The sequence below is a fragment of the Giraffa tippelskirchi genome, chromosome 5 (assembly GCF_054371585.1).
Source record: "Giraffa tippelskirchi isolate mGirTip1 chromosome 5, T2T-mGirTip1v1.2.pri, whole genome shotgun sequence".
Lineage (NCBI taxonomy): Eukaryota > Metazoa > Chordata > Mammalia > Artiodactyla > Giraffidae > Giraffa > Giraffa tippelskirchi.
This window is the reverse complement of record NC_137279.1, coordinates 79,866,443-79,881,962: the sequence shown is the minus strand read 5'-3', so window position 1 is coordinate 79,881,962 and position 15,520 is coordinate 79,866,443. Positions and strand designations below refer to the sequence as shown.

The following is a 15,520-nucleotide window of genomic DNA, read 5'->3' as shown; positions in this document are numbered from 1 at the left end:
GAGTCCAAAATGCAGTATATGGATGCAATCTCAAAAACGACAGAATGATCTCTGTTTGTTTCCAAGGTAAACCATTCAATATCACAGTAATCCAAGTCTATGCTCCAACCAGTAATGCTGAAGAAGCTGAAGTTGAATGATTCTATAAAGACCAACATGACCTCCTAGAACTAACACCCCAAAATGTCCTTTTCATTATAGGGGACTGGAATGCAAAAGTAGGAAGTCAGCAGATACCTGGAGTAAGAGGCAGATTTGGCCTTGGAGTACAAGATGAAGCAGGGCAAACGCTAACAGAGATTTGCCAAGAGAATGCACTGGTCATAGCAAACACCCTCATCAAACAACACAAGAGACGATTCTACACATAGACATCACCAGATGGTCACTTCTGAAATCAGACTGATTATATTCTTTGCAGCCAAAGATGGAGAAGCTCTATACAGTCAGCAAAAACAAGACCGGGAGCTGACTGTGGCTCAGATCATGAACTCCTTATTGCCAAATTCAGACTCAAATTGAAGAAAGTAGGGAAAACCACTAGACCATTCAGGTATGACCTAAATCAAATCCCTTACAATTATATAGTAAAAGTGAGAAGTAGATTCAAGGGATTAGATCTGATAGACAGAGTGCCTGGAGAACTATTTGCAGAAATTCATGACATTGTACAGGTGGCAGTGATCAAGACCATCCCCAAGAAAAAGAAATGCAAAAAGGCAAAATGGTTGTCTGAGGAGGCCTTACAAATAGCTGAGAAAAGAAGAGAAGCTAAAGGCAAAGGAGAAAAGGAAAGATAATACTCATATGAATGCAGAGTTCCAAAGAATAGCAAGGAAAGATAAGAAGGCCTTCCTCAGTGAGCAATGCAAAGAAATAGAGGAAAACAACAGAATGGGAAAGACTAGAGATCTCACCTTGTTTATTTAACTTATATGCAGAGTTCCTCATGCAAAAAGCCGGTCTGATAACTCACAAGCTGGAATCAAGAATGCCAGGAGAAATAACAACAACCTCAGATATGCAGGTGATACCACTCTAATGGAGGAAAGTAAACTTTCCCCCGTGAGGTAAAGTGAAAGTGTTAGTTGCTCAGTTGTGTCCATCACTTTTGTGACCCACCTGTGGACTGTAGCCTGTCAGGCTTCTATGTCCATGGAATTCTCCAGGCAGGAATCTATTGTGGATCACAACAAACTGTGGAAAATTCTTACAGAGATGGGAATACCAGACCACCTGAGCTGCCTCCTGAGAAATCTGTATGCAGGTCAAAAAGCAACAGGTAGAAGTGGACATGACTGGTTCCAAATCAGGAAAGGAGTACATCAAGGCTGTATATTGTCACTCTGCTTATTTAACTTATATGCGGAGTACATCATGTGAAATGCCAGGCTGGATGAAACACAAGCAGGAATCAAGATTGCTTGATTGGAAGAAACATCAATAACCTCAGATTTGCAGATGACACCACCCTTGTGGCAGAAAGCAAAGAAGAACTAAAGAGCCTCTTGATGAAAGAGGAGAGTGTAAAAGTTGGCTTAAAACTCAACATTCAGAAAACTAAGATCATGGCATCCGGTGCCATCACTTCATGGCAAATAGAAGAGGAAACAATGGAGACAGTGACAGACTTTATTTTCTTGGGCTCCAACATCACTGCAGATGGTGATTGTAGCCATGAAATTAAAAGATGCTTTCTCCTTGGAAGAAAAGCTGTGACCAACCTAGACAGCACATTAAAAAGCAGATACATTACTTTGCCAACAAAGGTCCGTCTAATCAAAGCTATGGTTTTTCTAGTAGTCATGTATGGATGTGAGAGTTGGACTATAAAGAAAGCTGAGTGCCCAAGAATTGATGCTTTTGAACTGTGGTGTTGGAGAAGACTCTTGAGAGTCCCTTGGACTGCAGGGAGATCAAACCAGTCCATCCTAAAGGAAATCAGTCCTGAATGTTCATTGGAAGTACTGATGCTGAGACTGAAACTCCAACACTTTGGCCACCTGATGCGAAGAACTGACTCATTGGAAAAGACCCTGATGCTGGGAAAGATTGAAGGCGGGAGGAGAAGGGATGACAGGGTGAGAAGATTGGATGGCATCACCGACTCCTTGGCCATGAGTCTGAATAAGCTCCGGGAGTTGGTGATGAATGGGGAAGCCTGGCATGTTGCAGTCCATGGGGTTGCAGAAAATCAGAAACGACTGAGTGACTGAACTGAACTGAACTAAAGAGCCTGTTGATGAGGATAAAAGAGGAGAGGGAAAAAGCTGGCTTAAAACTCAACATTTAAAAAACAGAACATGGCATCCAGTCCCATCATTTCATGGCAGCTTGATGGAGAAAAGTGGAAGCAGTGACAAATTATATTTTGTTTGGCTCCAAAATCACTTGTGGACAGTGACTGCAGCCATAAAATTGAAAGATGCTTGCTCCTTGGAAAGAAAACAGTAACAAACCTAGACAGTGTATTAAAAAGCAGAGATATCATTTTGATGATAAAGGTCCATATAATCAGAGCTATGGTTTTTCCAGTTGTCATGTATGGATATGAGTGTTGAACCATAAAGAAGGCTGAGCACCAAAAAAGTAATGCTTTTCAACTGTGGTGTTGAAGAAGACTCTTGAGAGTCCCCTGGACTGCAAGGAAATCAAACCAGTCAACCCTTAAGGATATCAGTCCTGACTATTCATTGGAAGGACTGATGCTGAAGCTGAAACTCCAATACTTTGGCCACCTGAGGTGAATAGCTGACTCATTGGAAAAGACCATGATGCTGGGGAAAATTGAGGGTAGGAGAAGGAGGAGACAGAGTATGAGATGGTTGGATATCATCACCAACTCAATGGACATGAATTTGAGCAAACTCTGGGAGATAGTGAAGGAGCCTGGCATGCTGTAGTCCATGGGTTGCAAAAAGTTGGACAGGACTTGGCAACTGAACAACAACAGCCCTCTCTTAAAACAATAAGGGGTGCATTGCTAAAAATATTAGTAAATTAAAAAAAATATATATTAGTAAATTGAAAAACTCGTTCTCTAGACCATGGTTGACAGTTCATAGTGAGATTCCCACATATATTTTTACTCATTATGTCAATAGACCGATATTAAACACTTAAGGCCCCTTTGTCCATGGAATTTTCCAAGTAAGAATACTGAAGTGGGTTGCTATTTGCTACTCTAGGGGGTCTTCCCAACCCAGCTATCGAACCCAAGTCTCTTTTGTCTCCTGTATTGGCAAACAGGTGCCACATAGGAAGTTCCTATATCAGGTAGAGTCCTAAATTTAAAAAGATAAACCCCTTCCTTCAGAACCCAAAGACTAGTGGGAAAAAAAAGACATATGAACAACTAGAATACAATGTGGTCAGTGTCAGAAATGTACACATAGTGTTCTGGAAACTCGTAGAAAGGAATTTTCAATTGGAGTAAATGGGATGGGAAGGTCGTCACAGAGGAAATCAGAATTGGACTGAGTTTACTGGGCAGACCAGGATCAAAGGAACATTTGAGACAGAAGGATCAGTGTGTCTCGAGTTACTGTAAGGTAGATGAGCCATCAGTGTGCTGAAACCTAGAGGACACATAAGAAAGCAGTTCAGTTGGACTAATAAATGCGGTTGGGTTGTATAGGGCCCTGTGGGGCACCCTAATGAGTTGAAAATGTAATGTCATTGGGGGATTGCTGATCAGATTAGTGTCTTTTCTTCCTCTACTGCTTTCCTTCCTTTCTTTGTGTTTTTCCTTTGCCATTCCCTTTGGTTTCATCTTTTTTTCCTTTGCGTATAATTATACATTAAATCCCTAGATGTTCATGGATGTTCTTTAGTCCTATTCTTCATACTTAAGACACAGTTCATTGGTAACTCTCCTCCAAAGGTTTATTTTTGAAGTTAACTTTGAAGTTAACGTAACATTTTCCTTGAGGGGCCCAAATGACCCAGGGATAATAATTTAACAGTGCTCTCACTAAAAATATCAGTTCCACTAGAGGGAAAAAATAATAAGCGGACACAAAGTAGACTGCCCTGCTTTTATAAACAAATTATAAGTAAAAGTAAATTGAATTCTTACATGTTTCAGGTAGCCTCAGGGTTTGACCTTTGTCTTTCTTCCAGTTCAAGAGTAGTGTTCTCTGATCTTACTCTGTTGATTACAAACTAAAGTAATTATTTGGCATTGGGTAGCCTTAAGATTGTAATATAGACTCATATAGATATATGTGAAGAATGAAGTAATTCCTGTTAATTCTTTACAGTTCTCCTAGTATCTAAGGAAAACATACAGTTATTCTATGATCTTTGACATGGTTATTTAACTTGCCTCATAGGTTATAACTCGAAATGAACTCATGCTGGAAGAGACTAGAAATACCATTACAGTTCCAGCCTCTTTCATGTTGAGGATGTTGGCTTCACTGAACCATATTCGAGCTGGTAAGAACTGTCAGTGTGCTATTAAAATCATTATTATATTTGAAAAAACATTATTTAAGATTGATGTTAAAGGGATTTATATTTAAGGGAGAAAAAAGGGATTTCCTACCAGTCCAGTGGCTAGCACTTGCACTTTCACTGCAAGGGTCAGGGGTTTGATACCTGGTTGGGAAACTTAAGATCCCACATGCTGCAGCCAAAAAATAAAGAGATTTTATTAATTTCCTTAAATTATAAAATCAAGGCCAACTTTTCTTTGGCCTTAGCTTTTTTTTTTTTTAACACAAGAAGTTTATTTCTTGCTGGCATTAGGTCCTCTCAGACTACATAGAAGGCAGCTTAACTTTTGAACTGAGTGGTATGAATTCTTGATCTTAATACAGTAATTTGTATCCCCATGAGCCAACTTTATTGAATTGTCATAATGAAAAGATGACGTCACTTTTATCAGCTATGGTTTTCGTCTCAGAGTGGAATATCATACCATAAACCTTAAGATGTGTTATAGTAAATACCTTTTAATGATACATTTGGCCAAAATCAATCACAGCCAGACAAAAATAAATGTATTACTACAAAGACTGAAACAGCTCAATGTATTTTTCAAATTTTTGTTTGTTTATTTTAGTTGATAAACCATGGGGTCAGTGCTTCAGATACAAAACTTCATATTACACTTAATTACATTATATTACAACTAATTTTCAAGAAGGAATGGAATAACCTGTGTTTATAACAACAGAAAGTATCCAGTATCCATTATAAACAAAATGTTTATCACTTCACTGATAACACAAATTTCTTTATATGTTGAGTATTATTTAATAACAACAACAACCATGTATAGCATACCTTTAATGAATCAGGCAGCAAACCAATCATTTCACAAATTTATCCTCAGTTAGCTCCAGCCCTCTACATAGTAGATTATTTTTAATAACTCACTCCAGGTCACACAGCTGATAAACAGTAAAGCCTGAATTTGAAACTAGCTTCCAAGCACTTACTCCCCTTTTACCTACAAATTTCAGTTGCAGGAACATATTCAAGTCATGAATAAGACGTTCAGTCCTCTGGATGACCTGATTTCAAACTGCTTTTCTAGTCCATTCTTTCCTTCTCTGTTCTCTCCATCCTCTCTGCTGCTGCTGCTAAGTCGCTTCAGTCGTGTCCGACTCTGTGCGACCCCATAGACGGCAGCCGACCAGGCTCCTCTGTCCCTGGGATTCTCCAGGCAAGAACACTGGAGTGGGTTGCCATTTCCTTCTCCAATGCATGCATGCATGCTAAGTCGCTTCAGTCATGTCCAACTCTCTGCGGCCCTATGGACAGCAGCCCACCAGGCTCCTCTGTCCACAGGATTCTCCAGACAAGAACACTGGAGTGGGTTGCCAGTTCCTTCTTCCTCCTCTGTGCTGCTGCTGCTGCTGCTAAATCTGCGGGTACCTCAAACTCTTTCCTACCTCAGAATCTTTACAGTCATGCTGTCCCCTCCCATCCTCATTCTTGGTTAGGATAACTTCTGTCCTGGGTTCGATCCCTGCGTTGGGAAGATCCTCTGGAGAAGGGAATGGCTACTTGCTCTACTATTCTGGCCTGGAGAATTCCATGGACAGAAGAGCCTGGCGGGCTACAGTCCATGGGATCACAAAGAGTCAGACATGACTGAGCAACTTTCACCTTTCTGTTTCAGGTCTATATAAATGGCAGATTGCATATCATTTCCTCAGAGAGTGGGGAAGGGAGACATAAATATTCCTGGCAGAAAAAAAGAGTTTATAGCTTTTGTCTAAGTCCTGGAAGAGATTGTGGTACATCTACAAATTGAAAGAAGCTCCTTATGTCTGTAATTAAAGGAGCTGGAAAGAAAACCCTCAAATTGTCAATATCAACTATTACAAGGAAAGAATAAAAATTACAAATGGTCAAAGCAAAACAAAAAATAAACCTAAAACGGAAACAGAGAATGTTTGCAGTCCAACAGAATATTATCATAGTACTTCTTTTGGCCCCCATGTTATTCACTGTGACATCTTTTGATCTGTTTTCTTCAATAAGAATCAGTAACTTAAAATTCACTTGACTTCAGATTTGAGGAGGCACCATTTTCTAGAACAGGAAAAACATTTGCTGATGATAACTAAATTTGCTTGTTCATATAGAGTTCATCTGGTGAATGGCTCTTTCTGAGTTTGCCTATAGGAAACTGTTTCTCCTTTCATTTGTGCAAGAATCTATTTTAAATGGGTGCTGATGTATCAATGGTTTGTTAACTCAGTTATTACTATCCTTCTTTGATTTTAGAATTAGATGTTTATAATATAAAGGTTCCCTTTCTTCTATTTTTTTTTTTTTTTTGCCAGCAATCAAAGGGAGACACTTTGTAGTTGGCTTAGTCAACCTAACTCACCCTCTTGTTTCTCTTAGGTAAAATCCTTGATAGGAAAAGGCAACCAAGAGTTGCTATTTCTACTGCTTTTATTCTTAAGATATCTAGTTATTTGATGAGTCAGCTACTCCTTTCCTCTCCTTTTCTTCATTGTCTTGTATTCCAAGTACAATGATGTCTGTATATTCAAGGACAGTTTCTAATAGACTTTGATTGTGGAAGCACAAGCTAGCCACAGAATACTTCAGCCATTCCATTACTCCACAGGCTTCCTGGGAAGTCAGCTCCATCCTGCTACAGTTGTGATTTTTAATTAAGAGTGTGCTTTAAATCTCCTTTTCAAAACTACAAATACCTGGTTCCTACTCACTAAAGATCCTGATTCATTTTATCTGAATAGGATTTGAGCTTCTGCATTTTAAAAAAGCACCCAAAATTATTCTTATGAATGCTGTACTAAAGGCTTTTAGTTTAGGCAACTTAATGAGAGATAAAGGCAGTTCTGAGATTCCTAGAAGCTTTGACAGGCTTTGGAGAGATAGTGTGTGAACCATTCCAAACTCTTCTAGAATATGTTACAATCTACTCAGTTTACTCCCCTCTTTAAAATTCTCCTGTGCCTCCTCATGCTCTTAGGATAAAGTCCAAAGTGTTAACATGGTTTATAAAACCCTGAAGCATTCGTTCATACCTCTGGAACATGGCACATGTAGATCTAGACAGCCATATCTGTAGAGCTAACATCACACTGAACTTACAGGCACTTACCCAGTCATGTACAGATTCACTCCATCAATTAGGGTAGCTTTACTCCAGAATACAATCTATATTCATCTATCTTGGTCTCCCCACTTCTGCTCTCACCTTCCTATAGTCTGATTTCCACAGCAGTCAGAGGAGGCTTTTCTAAAATGTGGGTCAGTAAGTTCAGTTCAGTCACTCAGTTGTGTCCGACTCTGCGACCCCATGGACTGCAGCAGGCCAGGCTTCCCTGTCCATCACCAATTCCTGGAGCTTACTCAAATTCATGTCCATTGAGTTAGTGATGCAATCCAACCATCTCACCCTCTGTCATCCCCTTCTCCTTCTGCCATCAGTCTTTCCCAGCATCAGGGTCTTTTCCAATGAGTCAGTTCTTCGCATCAGGTGGCCAAAGTGTTGGAGTTTCAGCTTCAGCATCAGTACTTCCAAGGAATATTCAGGACTGATTTCTTTTAGGATGGACTGGTTTGATCTCCTTGCAGTCCAAGGGACTCTCAAGAGTCTTCTCCAACACCACAGTTCAAAAGCATCAATTCTTGGGCACTCAGCTTTCTTTATAGTCCAACTCTCACATCCATACATGACTACTAGAAAAACCATAGCTTTGATTAGACAGACTTTTGTTGGCAAAGTAATGTATCTGCTTTTTAATGTGCTATCTAGGTTGGTCATAGCTTTTCTTCCAAAGAGAAAGCATCTTTTAATTTCATGGCTGCAGTCACCATCTGCAGTGATGTTGGAGCCCAAGAAAATAAAGTCTGTCACTGTCTCCATTGTTTCCCCATCTATTTGCCATGAAGTGATGGGACTGGATGCCGTGATCTTAGTTTTCTGAGTGTTGAGTTTTAAGCCAACTTTTTCACTCTCCTCTTTCATCAAGAGGCTCTTTAGTTCTTCTTTGCTTTCTGCCATAAGGGTGGTGTCATCTGCATATCTGAGGTTATTGATATTTCTCCCAGCAGTCTTGATTCCAGCTTGTGCTTCATTCAGCCCGACATTTCGCATGATGTACTCTGCATGTAAGTTAAATAAGCAGGGTGACAATATACAGCCTTGACGTACTCCTTTCCTGATTTGGAACCAGTCTGTTGTTCCATGTCCATTTCTACCTGTTGCTTCTTGACCTGTATACGGATTTCTCAGGAAGCAGGTCAGGTGGTCTGGTATTCCCATCTCTAAGAATTTTCCACAGTTCGTTGTGATCCATAGTCAAAGGCTTTGGCATAGTCAATAAAGCAGAAATAGATGTTTTTCTGGAGCTCTCTTGCTTTTTCGATGATCCAATGAATGTTGGCAGTTTGATCTCTGTTCCTCTGCCTTTTCTAAAACCAGGTTGAACATCTGGAAGTTCACGGTTCACATTCTGTTGAAGCCTGGCTTGGAGAATTTTGAGCATTATTTTGTTAGCGTGTGAGATGAGTGCAATTGTGCAGTAGTATGAACATTCTTTGGCATTGCCTTTCTTTGGGATTGGAATGAAAACTGACCTTTTCCAGTTCTGCAGCCACTGCTGAGTTTTCCCAATTTGCTGACATTGAGTGCAGCACTTTTGCAACATCATCTTTTAGGATTTGAAATATCTCTACTGGAATTCCATCACGTTTACTAGCTTTGTTCATAATGATGCTTCCTAAGGCCCCCCTCGACTTCACACTCCAGGATGTCTGGGTCTAGGTGAGTGATCATACCATCATGGTTATCTGGGTCATGAAGCTCTTTTTTGTATAGTTCTGTGTATTCTTGCCACCTCTTAATGTCTTCTGCTTCTGTTAGGTCAATACCATTTCTGTCCTTTATTGTGCCCATCTTTGCATGAAATGTTCCCTTGGTATCTCTAATTTTCTTGAAGAGATCTCTAGTCTTTCCCATTCTATTGTTTTCGTCTTATTTCTTTGCATTGATCGCTGCGGAAGGCTTTCTTACCCCTCCTTGCTTGTGGGTTAGTAAACCTTTTCTTTAAATGCCCAGAGAGTAGACAGGCTTTGTGGGCCATGTGGTTTCTGCTGAAGCTGCTGGTTTGTGACACTGTGTTGCAAAAGCAGCCATAGATAATATGTAGATCAAGGGCATGGCTGTGCCCTAATACTACTTTATTTACAGAAATAGGCTAAGGGAGGGTTTGCCCAGGGGCCATAGTTTGCTAACTCCCTTTTTAAAGAAGTACATTAGGTTATGTCACCCTTGCTTAAAATTCTCGGGCTTCCCACTGCTCATAAAGTAAAACCTAGACTTCATACTCTGGTCTACAAGAGCTACACCTGCGAGCTACTGAGTCGACGCATTTGTTTTCTGCTCACTCACTACATTTTAGCCATAAGTGACTGCTTTCCTCCTCAGACTCATAAAACTTATTAGCATATTTAGGACCTTTTTACTGGCTGTTTCTCTGCCTTTTAGGCAGCTTTGTTCACCAACTTCACTAATAACTGAACATACAGTTTAGGTTTCAGCTGCAGTGTCACCTCCTTAGAAAAGTGTTCCCTAGTCACTCAGTGTGAAGTTGCTTAATGTGCAGACCCTGCTTCTCATCACTCACTCTCTAGTCACTGCCTGTTTTTCCTCAGGTACGTGTTCTAACTTCATTTATTTGTTGCCTTGTTACACAGATTTACGGAGAAAAATACGTTGTCTTGTTTTTTGTTTTTCTTTTCTAGAAAGTGAGTTCATTAAGACCAGAGACCGAGTTTGTCTTATTCACAGCTGGATAGCTAGTTCCTAGAACAACAGTGCCTAGGACATAATAGTTGCTCAGTCAGTGTTTTGTGAATGAATGTGTGAGTTAATGAATAAACTTCTAGTATCAAATCTCTAGCTAACCAGGAGTACTGTATTGATTCTTTGTGGAATACAGGTTTCCTTCGGGTAATTTTTTTCATATCTCTGGTGTCCCCTCTCTCCAGCCCCAGCCAGCTTACTAATAGTATCTCATATTTTTCCTGATCAAAAATAATTTCAGAAAGAAGTATTTCTAAAAGAGAATTAAAGGAGCCTTCCCACAAATGTAAACCTTATTTATAATAGCAACTTGGTGTTGTCTTGCTTTTGAAAACAGTGGCTTTCTACATCATTATTTCTAGTTCTCATTTTAAAGAACACAGTGTTCTCAGCCCTCCTTGGCCTGTAATTGCCAACCAGAGATTTGTGAAAGTGTTGAACTGCCTTGCAGTTTTATTACCTCAGTAGTACTCTGTGGACAAAAAGATTTCATTTAATTTTGTTCTTAAAAAACTGGGTTTATATTCTGAGAGAGATGACTCTGAGTTTTGTGAGAAAGATCTGAAAAAAGAACAACCATTCTGCCCTCTTCCTCATTCCAGAAGCCACTGGCAGTTACTCTGTGACCTATATAAGAGACCCTAGGCCCTCACTCGACTTCATGTTGCTTGCTTTGGACTTTGCAGAATTCTAATGTCTGCTGTAAACTCCCTGATTTGAAGGCTGTGACATTTCATCTTAACCCTCCATTTCCCCATCTTCATTCATAATGTGACAACCAAAAAGAACTGGGTCATCCTGCACATTTTAAAATATGCCGACGTTGTTTAAACATGTTGCGCTAATATGACAGGTATCTTACTTATGATACTCTAGGTAAGCAGAATAGCAAATTCATGTTTTGTTCTCTCCCATGAAAGTATATCACACAATAAATATAGCATAATCTCCTTTATACTCACATCCCTTAGGTAACTTTTTATTGATCAGAAAGTCTTCCACTCTGTTTAGATTCCTTAGTGACCTGTGAAGATTTATTATAATCTTATTTTATCTTACAAATGTATATTGAACACTTTTATATATTAGTAACTAAAACTTGTATAACCCAGGTTACAAATCATATACACATATATATTATCTCCTTAGTTTGACATTGAAATGGAGTTGGTGTAGAGGGGATTTAATCTTCATTTACTTGGACAATTAAACTTACATCCCTTCTGTATACTGGTGTTGACAACTTAGAATCCACTGGGAGTATTTAAGCCCCTGTGAATAGTAAAATCTCAGGATTCCATCTTCTCTTGGTGTTGAGAAGCCTGAATTATTTCCACTGTGTCTAACCTTTACCCCTCCCAGGTTACCCTGGAGAAGTGTTTCTGTGATAGAAAGGGTTCCATCCTAGTGGCAGTAGTGATCTGATACTGTTGCCTTCTTTATACACCCTAATGTAATATATCTTATCTTAGTAAAACTTATATTCATTTATTTGATAAACCTTCATTGAACCTCTTGTACTAGGCCCTGAGGATAAAAGATAAAAAGAAATAACCCCTACCCTCCCAGGAGCTCACAGTCTGCAAGATGTGCAAACAGACTAGTACTGCAATTAGAATCATCATTATATGGTACATATAAAATATTCTGGAACCTGAAAGAGTTCATAATTCTGCAAGTTGGGTATCTGAGAAAGTCTGGGGAAAGTTTCACAAAGGCAAAAATAGTTGTATTGAGATAAGTAAGCATAACCTTTATAGCTGAAGAACTAAGGTGAAAGTGTCCCATGCAGAGGGACAGCAAATGTAAATCATGGAACTTGAGAGGACATGCCATGCTGGCTCACCAGGCTATAATTGTACACTTGTAATTGTACACTCCTTTGAGTGTTCAACCTAGATAAGCTCCTTGAGGACAGAGAAGAGACTGTGACTGTTTTGGTCACCACTCTATCCTGGAACATAGCAGATATTTAAGAAATATTTTTATAACCAGAAATATGTGTGTTGTGTACTAAGTCGCTTCAGTTGTGTCAAACTCTGCAGCCTGCCAGGCTCCTCTGTCCATGGGATTCTCTAGGCAAAAATACTGGAGTGGCTTGCCATTTCCCTCTCCAGGGGATCTTTCTGACTCAGGGATTGATCCCGGGTCTCCTGCATTGCAGACAGATTCTTTACCATCTGAGCCAACTAGGGAATGATTCCCAGATTCTCTTGCACAGCTTCCCTCTCACTCCCTTTGGTGACACCTGATATAACTCCTAGGGCTCCTAGACTCCAAGGAACACGGTTTGAAATCATTGCAGTAGACCACAATAGATCGAGATCTTTAGGGTTTTTACTTTGTAATTTTTTTTTGTCTTTAGAATTACATGAATATTCTAAGTTAATAGTGCTGTTTCCTTTTATTCTTTGCCTCTAGAGGCAAAAATAATTTCTACACATAGCTGTGAGCTGATTTTTACATGATGATATTTTAAATTGTACACATTTTAATCAGTTTTATTTAAGGCATTGACAATTATTTTGATTGAAATACTAAAGGTTGTTTTTTTTTGTCTTCTTTGTTTTCCAGACCGGTTGGAGAGTGACAGATCAGAAGGCTCTGGTCAGGAGAATGAAAATGAGGATGAAGAATAATCAACTCTTACTGGCAAGCACTTAGATGTTCTGAAATTTGTATAAGACATTTATTATATATTTTTTTCTTTACAGAGCTTTAGTGCAATTTTAAGGTTGTGGTTTTCTTGAGTTTTTCCCTTTTGGGGGGATAACCTAACATTGGTTTGGAATGATTGTGTGCATGAATTTGGGAGTGTGTGTAAAACAAAACTAGCAAAATGTTTTAAAAACTTTTTGCCATGTGTGAGGAGTGCTAGAAAATGCAAAGTGCAATATTTTCCCTAACCTTCAGATGTGGGAGCTTGGATCAATGTTGAAGAGGAATTTTCATTACAGTGGAAATATTGGTTCAAAGAAATGTCTATACTTGCCATTTGCATGTTTATTGCTTTCTAATTAAAGAAGTTGGTTGTTTTACGATATCCTGAATTTGACTTTTTATTTAATGCCTTGCTATCTTGACTCGTCTTCCAAATCTCTTCTAGATTTAATAACCTTTTCTGTTTTGACTTCTCTGTGACAGAATTACATACAAGACCTTTTTTTCATTTCTTCTTCCAAAGTGCTTTACTTCCAATGATCATCTTTCATGATTAGTGGTCCCTCATTACCCAAGTACAGGGGTTAGTCCCTGTGCAGTCTCAGAGCATCATGGATACTCACATATTATTAGCACAAGCTTGTTCTGAAGAGTTCTGGCTTCTGGCCTTCCTGTCTCCACCTTCTAGATTTCAGCTGAAAATGTTGACCATCCAGTCTTCTAATTCCTGGTCCTCCTCCTGGCTGGTGTCCACCTTCACCCAACTTAAGCATCTACATCCAGGTTTATCTTACAGGTTATGACCTGAAGCTGTTCCTATAGACTTCACCCTTCAGTAATTCTCTCTCCTATCCCCTAAACTGTCATGCTGCTGTTTCTGACTGAGCCATAAATAGACTCACAGGTGTGGCCAGATTCTCATGTGGAGATCAGGGATGACTCCTCCCAGAAGATGACTGCAGACCCAAGGACACGTGTTGCTAAGAGAAGACAGATGGCTTTTTAGATAGAGGAAAAAAAAACTCGAGTTGGCTCAGTAACTTCAGTTGGACTTCAATGTCTAGCTCTTAGTCTGGGCAGGACACATATGTATCTGTATTAGGAATAAGCTAAATGGTGGGAAAGGAATTAGATGTTTAACCAAACAGGGCAGCTGCATGATTTTCAAAAAGCATTAGGGTCTATTTCTGGTTCCCAAATGGTTAAGTGACCTGCTCAAGCCATCTGATTTCTCTGGGCTTCTGTTTCCTCCTCCCTAAAACGGAGGTAGTCCTGTTTCACCCTGTAAGTCCCAGGGGCTGTGTTGGCACCACATGGAAGGTTGGAGGGCTTTACAGAATAACTGAAAAGGTTACAGCAGCACACAAAATAACAGTTCCACTAGAACAGGAACAGAGAAGTGCTGGAAAACTAGTAGAGCAGACTGGAGTACTCAGTGGGGTTAAGGGTGACTCTGGCAGGAAAAACAACAGGAGAAAATCAATGATATTTGTTCACTTGGCACAGGGTATTGACAGTGAAGGAGGCTGGGCAGCTGGGAGTGGAGGAATTCTGAACTTCTGGTTCAATTTTGCTAAGAACCTAAAACTGCAACCCAAACATTAAAAAGTGGTATTTGTCCAAGGAATTAGATGCCTTAGTTTTACTGATTTTGTAGTTTTGCGCTGTATGTTACAAAGGGCTTCTGTGGTGGCTCAGTGGTATAGAATCTGCCTGTCAATGCAAGAGACGCAGGTTCAGTCCCTGGGTTGGGAAGGTCCCTTGGAAGAGGTAAATGGCACCCACTCCAGAATTCTTGCTGAGAGAATTTCGCCTAGAGGAGCCTGGTGGGCTAGTCTGTGGGGTCACAGTCGGACACGATTGAGCACATATCACCAATTGGTTATAAAGAAGGACAGGCCAGACAAGTAGTCAAGAAGACAGTGAAGAGAAAAGATTATACAGAGACAGAGTTGAGTCCTGGCCACTCCCATGATCCACTGTTTGTTGGGGTGTGGGGGGATGCCAAGATCACAAGTTAGACTCTGGATCTCAGTGTTTCACTTAACCACTCAGAAAAAGGAACATGGCTTTAGGGCTGGCAGGTACAGGGTCAGATAAAGGTGGTAGGCTCTGTGCCTTGAGGTTGTACCAAGTCTGATAATCTCTACCATCCGCCCTTTGACTTTGGTTGTGGGGTAGACCAAGCAAGAGAGCACTGCTCTTCATTAATCCTCCTTTAAAACTTAGAATTAACAGTGTTTGTTGTGTATTTCCTGGTCACTTCCCAGTCTTTTAACAGTATTCCATGAATCTAATTTTCTTGCAGGAGTTCATTAAAAACCTAGGTGACTGTGGTATGGATTTTGCCGTAGTTGGCTCAGTCTCCTTCCTCTTCAGCCCATGGGAAGGGAGGCTTGAGAAAAGTCTGCAGAAAAAGGGTACAGGTAAAGGAGGAGACACCTGGAAAAGTCCACAGTCCATAAGTACAAATTCACAATTTGCACAGCTCTACACAAGCCAAAAACCAGATATTTAATCAGGTAAACAAAATTATTCTAAATATACTTGTTT

General features: G+C 39.9%; 2 protein-coding genes across 24 annotated transcripts in view; one reads left to right on the top strand and one right to left on the bottom strand.

Moving 5' to 3' along the window:
* Positions 1-13,347, top strand: part of DCAF6 (DDB1 and CUL4 associated factor 6) — a 174,509-nt gene extending 161,162 nt beyond the window's left edge. For all 21 annotated transcript variants that reach the window (XR_014053375.1, XM_081489207.1, XM_081489211.1 and 18 more), the window contains 2 exons: positions 4,335-4,440; positions 12,881-13,347. Coding sequence is in view for 20 of the 21 variants with exons in the window: in XM_081489207.1 (XP_081345333.1) it covers positions 4,335-4,440; positions 12,881-12,945 (171 nt within the window). In the remaining variant the exon portion in view is untranslated. The remainder of the gene's footprint in view (positions 1-4,334; positions 4,441-12,880) is intronic.
* The window catches only part of GPR161 (G protein-coupled receptor 161), a 77,822-nt gene continuing 73,559 nt past the window's right edge, over positions 11,258-15,520 (bottom strand). For 2 of the 3 annotated variants that reach the window (XR_014053378.1, XR_014053377.1), the window contains one exon: positions 11,258-11,330. The gene's annotated coding sequence lies outside the window, so the exon portion shown is untranslated. Of the gene's footprint in view, positions 11,331-12,976; positions 15,375-15,520 lie in introns of those variants that run through there. The other variant, XR_014053376.1, reaches the window with a different exon arrangement.